Genomic DNA, 8607 nt, shown 5'->3' on the forward strand with positions numbered 1-8607 from the left:
TCATCCGGCTCCTCAATATCTTGTGTGAATGAAACACCGCTTCGCAGGCTGCAGCCCGTTATAGTGAGGGGGGAAGAAAAGGGGAATAGCAAAAAGCAACGAAAGGTTTCCGAGACAATGGGTGCTTTGGTGAAGTGAAGCCCGGATGCGCTTGCTCAGTTGCAGTGTCTAACATGCGCGGTCCACGCTCGCATTCCGTCGAGCTGGTTACAGTATCGTGACATGATCAAGTCTATCCAAGGCTAGCTCCAGTGCGGAAATTTCTTGCATCCTGCTTCACATGCACGGCTCCAGCTAAAGTTTCCCCAGCGTCAATACGTAGTGCTAATGGAGACCAAACTCAGATCTGCGGAGGGGGTGGGAGATGCAATCACTATACTCGCGGTAACTGATTGACTATCAACCCATTCAATATCCGTCACATCATACACTAACTGTGATTTGGAATTCTCAGCCGTTCTGATGGTACAGGGGGCTGAGGATGGACTGGTATCCGTCGGAATCGGACCCTCCTAGCCACACGCTATCCTGCAGAAGGAATGATCAAGTTGTGGGAGCTCAATTTGCCACTCTTGATATTCAAAAGGGGACTTCCTAAAGCTGTGATAATATTGGGACCGTTGCATCCATCCCGGTCAGCAAGTTCTGTACCTCGTCTCCTCCCTCGAAGAGTATATATAGGGAAAGTACGCCCCTGCACGAAAGGGACTTCCTTCCCCGCTTGATTCAACGATACAACCAGGTCAAGGATACCCTCATAATTTATTATATTCTTCTATGTGTTAAAGTTGCCGGTTTGCGTCGCTTTTTTCGTTTCCTCGTGAGTTGTCGCTACTGCTCCTCAGGAGAAACCACCGCAGAGCCTGACCTCCCTCCCCGGCCTACAGTTTCCCCATCCAGGTATACCAAGCAGTCGCCTCAACTCACACCCATCCCAAGTCCATTGATTGTGAACCCCCAAAAGCAGAGATCAGCAACTAAAGTGCACCCATCTCAGACAAGTCCAGTACAAGCAATAACTGCCCATACAACACCAGCTCAAACGACACTGTCCCAGACAACACCGACCCAGCCAATACAACCTCAGACTATACAGCCCCAACCAGTACCAGCTCCAAAGATACCCACCGTGACAATGGCCCCCGCTGTTCTATCTCCTGCTCCAACAACGCCCAACGTCGCCTTCCCACTCTCTCCTAGTGTCTTTTCAAAATCTCGACGAACCTCGGGTTTCCTTGACAGCGATAGCATTTCCAACCATGGAATGTCTCGCTCGGTCACCTCCCGACGGGTGTCTTCTCGAAAGTTTCAGTCATTCGAGACCTCCAACATTACCAATGTTGTGCACTCCCTGAAACGTCGCAGCGGTGATGAAATCGGAGCTACGGCATCCTCAAAGCTCTTGAACGCGACTCATGCGTCACTGATTGATTGGATCAGAACTCAGCGCATGAGCTTGCTTCCTCCCGAGGGAAGCAGCTATGATAAGGTGCTGGCCTGGGCCCAGCTCTTCGTCGACAGGCTACATTCCTTTGACTTGGCGATTGAAGAGTTCGCAGGCGACAGCTATCTCGCCGCCCAGCTCGCCTACGGTTACTGCGCTTTGCTTCTCGAGGTATGTCCTCTCTTCTATGTTTGTACTGTGTTAATGCTAACACTCTCGTTCATGTGTAGCTTGGCAAAGGCAATGAAAGTGCCTTGATGATTTCATTTGGATTCTTCTACAGCACCTCAATGGCACTGGTGAACCTTCTTGAGCGCATCGAGCTTTTCAATGTTACCCAGGAGATTCGAGAGCAGCTCGTTCTGGCTCTGGCTGACCTCGTAACATTGGTCGCTAGCGTCGCCACTTACTTTCATCAGGCCATCCGTGGAATGACTGGAAATTCAGCCACGGTTAACATCTACGCCAAGTTCCCGGGACAGATCCAAGCCTTTCGCCAACGTTGTGAGAAAATTGCGGAGTCCATGTGGAAACATCAACTCCAGGAGAAGGGCCTTGATGGAGCGAGAGGTACGAGCTCCCGTGAATCCTGTGCAACATAAGCTCACATTCTTTAGTATCTGACGTCAAGACCATCCGCTCCTGGCTCGCGCCGGAGGACACCGTTCTGGCCAATGTTGCAGAGACCACCTCTCATCTCGCTCACGATCGTGAGGAAATGACCTGTGTTTGGGTTGGTCCGCACCTCACGCGCTTCTTAAGAAATCGCCAGCAGAAAACCTTCGCCATCACTGGGAAGTCTGGCTCTGGCAAGACTGTTCTGTCCTCGGTCATTGTCGACCACCTGCAACACCCCATCGGTGGCGTCATGCACAAGACATTGTACATCCCCATAAGTAAGCAATCCATCCCAGAGACTGTGCTCGGTAGCTTTGACTAACTTCATATAGATGGTCGCCTCCCTGCTGAGACACGGCCCCGTGCAATTGTGAAAACTATTCTCTTCCAGTTGTTTGAGAAACGAATCGGAAACACTCAGCTCTTCCAAATCCTGTGGGATGCCTTTGAGCGCAGCAAGAGGGCTCCGAATGATAATGACTATGATAATATTCTCTGGAACGCCCTGGAGCACGCCTTGTCTGCTGCTTTGAAGGGTGCCAAAGAGCTCGTCATTGTCATGGATGGTGTTGATGAAGCTGCGTGTGATGAGGCGGTCCTCCTGCAGAAGCTGACAAGCGCCACTGCCAAAGCCACCAATGTGAAGCTGATCACCCTCGGGGCCCAGGATCCCCCTAGCCTTCCTGGTCTGCGCCACCACCGCATCACCGATGATGGCATCTATGAGGATATCTGCGCCGTTGTGCGTGGCCAGTTTGAGAAGTCAGATGCCTATGACAGCCTTGATGAAATGGGGCAGTCCTTTCTGGTTAGCCAACTTACCAGTGCTTCAAAGGGCTCATTTCTCTGGGCCAAGCTTGCCAGTAAGCGTGTTCGCGATGTGGACAATGCGGATAACCTGCGCAAGGCCGTTGATGCGCTTGTAAACGCAAAGCCAACCATTACCGATTTGGTCTTGCAGATCCTGAACGAACTGCCGCAGGCGCAAACTCGGGAAGATGCTAAACTGATGTTGCTGTGGCTTGCCACAGCCGAACGCCCCCTCTTGGTGAAGGAGCTCAAGGCTCTTGCCTCCATTCACCCAGAGAAGCAGACCATTACCGAATATACTGAGGAGCCTCTCCGAGTCCTTCATCCAGTAAACTCCCTGGTGTTCCTGCAAGAAGGTCAGGTCTTTCTACGCCACAGCCTCATCCGCACTGCTATCTTGGACATATTTTCGAAAGGCAAATTGGTACCGGCTATCAAGGATCGCCATGCCGATCTTGTTACCAGACTCTTGGTCTATATCAAGGCTACTGTCACTCAACCGCATGAGCCTTCCCTTACACCCCTTGACTGGCATGACGTCAATCCTCTCATCAACAAGCACCCATTGCTTGAGTTTTCAATTCGTTACTGGATCACGCATTTCAGGCAAACGAATGTCTTTGTCAACAATGGCGAAGTTCCCGCTGCCAAGGAATTTGCAAAGCTGTTCCCGTCTTCCATCACGGTATTCCTTTTACAGAACACACTCTGGGAGAACCGACCGACTCCGGAGTTGTTGGCATTCACGACCACCGTTACCAACGTGTGCCGTCAGATCCTGACCAATAATCATGTGGTGACCTTACAGGTGATAATCACCCTGGCATTCCTGTACCGCCAGCTCGACTATATTCCCGAGTCTATTCCTCTTTTCTACGAGGCAACGATCATTAGTCGCAGTTTGCTCACCATTCGCCACCTGGTTACTATGAAAATGGCTGCCACCTTCCTTGAGGTCACCACTGAGAGAGTCACTAGTACCAAGACAGAGATCATGGCCAAGAGGGAGGAGGTACTTTTAGTTCTGATCGAGTGCTACAAGCACCACCACGACAGCACCCACGAGAATGTGATCAACACCTTGAAGCAGCTTATCGAGCACTACAAGCTGATAAAGGAAGACAAGAAAGCCGAAGAGTATACCATTACCATTCAGAAACTCAGTGGTGAGTACAGTCAAGGTCGTGACACTCACGGAAACCTGAATGTGCACCTGAAGGGCGGTAATGTGGTCACCGCTGGAGGTAGCACCACTCTCCTGCTAGACATTGAGGAGCATGACCAGTTGATCGAAGTTGAGGCTTGGAGTTTTGAAAAATTGATTAAGCAGGCCGAGAGGTACGTTGCAGAGGCCAAGTTTGAGTTGGCAGAACGTACCTATGTTGAAATCTGGCAACGCCTGAGTCGGGAGTCCCGCGTTCAGTACTCCACCCAGGTTGAAGAGCGTAAGATTCAATCGGTTCTTGCCTACAGCCAGTTCCTGAAGACACAAAAGAGAGAATATGAGGCCTCATCTATTCTATCCAGTGTCTGGCAAGAGTACGAGCAGACAAATATGGCATTGTCGGAGACCTCAGTCTTCCACCTCCAAGAGATGGCCAAGGTAATGAAGACTGTTGGCCTGGCCACTCTGGCTCTGACTGTGTTCAAGCACTGCTCGCACTATTATCAGAGCACCAACCGTACCCAGTCTTCGACCTACCAAGAGATTCAGCAGAGCATCCATACAACCTCCAAGGAGGTTATGCAGTCTTTCAGCTCTTCTTCCACCACAGTAACCTCAGAAACTACCCTTGAGGAAATGGTCTATGAGGCATCCACCTCAATTACGACCGTTGACCAGACTTCCTTCAGTGCGACGCAGACCTTAGTTAGCTTGTATGTTGAGCAGCGGCGCTGGCAGGACGCTACTCGCGTCATCAAGAAGGTCTTGCACGGTGTATGGTCTTCTCTGTTTGCTCCTTCCTTACAAGATGTCACCCTTCCTGCGAAGCATGTGGAAAGCTGCATTGAGCTGGCTGAGCGACTTAGCCACTGCTACCAGTCTCGCCGTCGCGTGAGCAAGGAAGAAGATATCCGTGTTCGCATCTACCGTGCTGTTCGCTCGGGTCGCAAGGTTGACGATAAACTGCGAGAACGCATCACCAACGAGCTGCTTCGTCTGTTTGAGCGCACCTCGCAGACTGACAAGATCATCAACCTTCGTCAAGAGACGCTGAATGATTATATCAAGCACTATGGCCCTGAGAACCCGCTGGTGGTCAAGATTCTCTGGATCTTGGCTGAGCTGACTCGCCCTCGGCCCGTCTTTGTTGATTACTATCAGCAGATCATCCGCATTCTGAATAAAGACTCTCCTACTTCCCACCCCGAGGCCTTTGAGCCCCTTGTCATAGTGGCAACCGAGTTATGGAAGCAAGGCCGCTACTCGGATGCTCTGCAACACTACCAGATCATCTTCACCACATTTCTGAGCGAGCCCAAGCAGAGCCCCAAGTTCCAGGACCAGACCTTTGTGCATGAGTTCTTCGAGCGCTACACCCACTGCCTGCGCAGCGTTCGTACTGAATTTAGTGCACTTCACCAGGTAACGGTTGAATATCAGACCAAATGCAAGGCTGTGTTCAGCGCTAAAGCTTCAATTACCCTCAAAGCTACTTTGACGCTCGCCAAATTGTGCCAGGAGTCAAAGCGCTATGAACTTGAGGCTATTAGTTTGTATGAGGAGCTTCTGAAGACCCAGTCCGACGAAATCGACTTGCAGGAGATTTCCTCTACTTTGGATGCCATTTACGAGGAGCAGGCTGCCATTGTCACTTCGACCAAGACTGAGTCTTTTTCATCGACTCAGGTCGAGCGTGCCGTCAAGGTTTTGAGGAAGCGCATTAGCACTGTTCGCGAGACCCATGGCTGGGCACATGAAGAATCCCTGACCAAAATGGAAGAGATGATTAAGTTCCATGCTCAGCGCAACGAGACTCAGACTGTGGTACAGGAGCTCAAGGAGGCGACCGTGCAGATCTTGTCTTCCGAGACTTCGTCCACTCGCCTGATTGCGGCTGCCACGACCATTGCCTCTAGCTACATCGCGACGAACCAAATTCAAAAGGCCACCGAGCTGACCCAAGAGATCTACCGTCAGATCGTGATGAAGGACACCAGTAACTCCAAGTCTGTTCAGTTTGATTTGTCCTCCAAGGAGCGCCAGAGCTTGACTTTCTTGGCTCAGCTGGAGTACAGCCTACGCCGTAGCTCGTCGACCACTATCACTGAGATTCTTGCTGCCTTGACTACCGAGTATGTCTACTTTGAGGACTTCAGAAAAGAGATCAAGTCGAAGAGCAGCTTTCACAGTGTCTCCGTCTCAGCGGCTCGTCTCTACCAGTTCCTTATAGCTCATGAGCGCCATACTGCCGCGGCTCGTGTTTTCGATGACTTTGTCACTTACTTCATCGATACTGAGGGCAAGCGGGCGCAGCTGACCGAGGTTTCCCAAGTCAAGATCTTTGTGCTGTCTATTTTGGATCACTTCAGCACCCACCAGTCTGAGAACTTCATCCGGTCTGTGGGAATCACTAGCAATGACCATGTTGTTGAGCTGCTGAAGAACCAGCGGTGGGAGACAGCCAGTGACCTTGCTCTTGCTGCCTACAAGTACATTATCGCTCACGATAGCTACCACACCCCTGAGATTGTCAAGTTTGTTTTCACTCTTGGTCTGAACATTGGTGGCCGGGATCTCGTGACCCGCCCTGACGAAGCCACTCGGAAGAAGTTGCTCCAGGTCTCTGGAACAATTATCCAGGATGCCCTCCGCGTGATCACTAGCTTGAAGATCAACTTGGCTGGCGTCAGCCTTGTTCACCTGAACAAGTTGATTGGCCTTCTCGGAGAGCAGCAGGACTACCGGACCCTAGCCTGGCTCTTGACTATCCTGTGGAACAGTCGTGAGGCCCAGCGTAACTGGCCGACTTCTATTACTCTTGCTCTGGGACGTCGCTTTATTATGGCCCGTTACTTTGTCGGTGACTACTCCGCTGCCCTTCGCCTGGCAGAGGATATTGTTTACAACTGCCGACGTGTGCACGGACCTCGCCATCCCAGTACCCTCGAGATGTCCATATTACTGTCCCAGCTGTACACTGGCAATGCCCAGCGCTACCAGGCTGAGAAGAACGGTCAAGAAATTGCCAACCGATTCTATAAGAAGAGCGCTGCTGTGCACGAAAACATTCTCCGTGTGTTTAGTGACCCTGATTATGCCGAACTGGAAGGCATTGATAGCAATGGAAGCTTTGACGGCTCAGCCTATGGTGAGGTAGACGGAATCGGGGAGCACAACGGCACAGTGGGTGGTGGCGAGCACGTCCGCCAGCACCTGCACCTTCTCAAGCTCTCCGTTGAGCGTCTTGGTGACTGGCCCAAGGACTATGCCGAATACGAGAAATTGAACGCGGACGTCTTCAGAGAGTACGAGGAGTACTTGACCGGGGTCGAGGGCGTTGAGAAGTGGAATCTGAAGAATTTTGGTGGGGGCAAGGCGGAAAGCAACGAGGATGTGTTGGACTTGAAGTTCAAGTCCTGGGAGCTTGTCGATACCCAGCATCATGCCGAGATCGAGGAGGAGTTGTGATTTTACGATTTGATGTTGTTGCTTGATATATCCCTGCTTGAGTACTTGGACTGCTTCTGGATTGCGAATAATTTACCTGATAATTGAACTGGTTGACTGCTATTCTAATACCGCATTCCAGCATTGACTGCACAATGTAGGTTCTAGAAATGGACCTTGGGTCTAGACGGGGAGAAATAAAGTTCTGGAGACCCATTGATCTGGCGCCGAGAGCCCGGATCGGATGGGTTGCCGAATGCGACCGATCTCGGGAGGACCCACCATGACGGTGTCTCTCCAGACTCAGATCCACATGATCTCATTCATTCTGGAAGAGAGGAGAGGTCGGTGCAGATGAGATGGTCATGATGTCATGCGAGTGCTATATAATAGTGTCTATCTCTTCCAGTGGAGATTTTTTACATCCAGGTCTTCAATTCATTGTGATTGAACCCTGCCCAGCTCCGATTGATCTTCACTCATCCATTCTGCCGAGCAATCCCAACTTGCAGATTCCTTGACATAAGCCGCATCAAAATGCCCTCCAAAAGCAACAACAACAATAACAACTACACCGACCCCGAGCTCCGCCAGGAGGTCAAAGAGGAGGTGCAACAAGGCGACAAGGGCGGGAAGCCCGGCCAATGGTCCGCGCGGAAGGTACAGTAGACACCTGTCCCGTTTGCCCATTTGCCGTCCCCCCCCCCCTCCCCCTTCACCACCATTCAGCGCGCCCTCTCCCTCCACCTGTCCCCTCTCCTGCCACCCCCCAGCCCAGAACTAACGCCCCCAAAACCACAAGGCCCAACTCACCGCCCAAGAATACAAATCCCGGGGCGGGGACTACACGACCTCGAAGGACGAGCAGTCGCAATCCCAGCGGAGCCTGTCGCAGTGGGGCGCGGAGGACTGGGTGACCAAGGAAGGGTCGGGGACGGCCAAGACGGACGCGACCGCGGCGGACGGCGGGGCGCGGAAGCGGTATCTGCCGCGCAAGGCGTGGGAGGAGATGAGTGAGGGGGAGAAGGAGGCGACGGAGCGGAAGAAGGTGGAGGCAGGGGAGGGGGAGGGGAGGCAGTTTGTGGGGAATACGGAGGGGGCGAAGAGGAAGAGGGGGGAGGTT

At 52.1% G+C, this 8607-nt stretch overlaps 2 protein-coding genes across 2 annotated transcripts; both read left to right on the top strand.

Annotated features, from left to right (window-relative positions):
- Positions 1–705: 705 nt before the first annotated feature.
- Positions 706–7598, top strand: BO86DRAFT_412826 (NACHT domain protein). The gene is made up of 4 exons (XM_025674686.1): positions 706–1615; positions 1675–2014; positions 2062–2340; positions 2395–7598. Exons 1-4 carry the CDS (start codon positions 1136–1138, stop codon positions 7503–7505), a joined length of 6210 nt encoding a protein of 2069 aa, XP_025523728.1. The 5' UTR covers positions 706–1135; the 3' UTR covers positions 7506–7598.
- A 214-nt stretch (positions 7599–7812) lies between these two features.
- On the top strand, positions 7813–8607 carry BO86DRAFT_369936 (uncharacterized protein; the record flags this gene model as incomplete). The annotated part of the gene is made up of 2 exons (XM_025670263.1): positions 7813–8144; positions 8287–8607. Coding segments are annotated over exons 1-2 (444 nt in total), but the record flags the coding sequence as incomplete, so codon positions are not given.

The sequence above is a fragment of the Aspergillus japonicus genome (genome assembly GCF_003184785.1).
Source record: "Aspergillus japonicus CBS 114.51 unplaced genomic scaffold BO86scaffold_67, whole genome shotgun sequence".
Classification (NCBI taxonomy): domain Eukaryota; kingdom Fungi; phylum Ascomycota; class Eurotiomycetes; order Eurotiales; family Aspergillaceae; genus Aspergillus; species Aspergillus japonicus.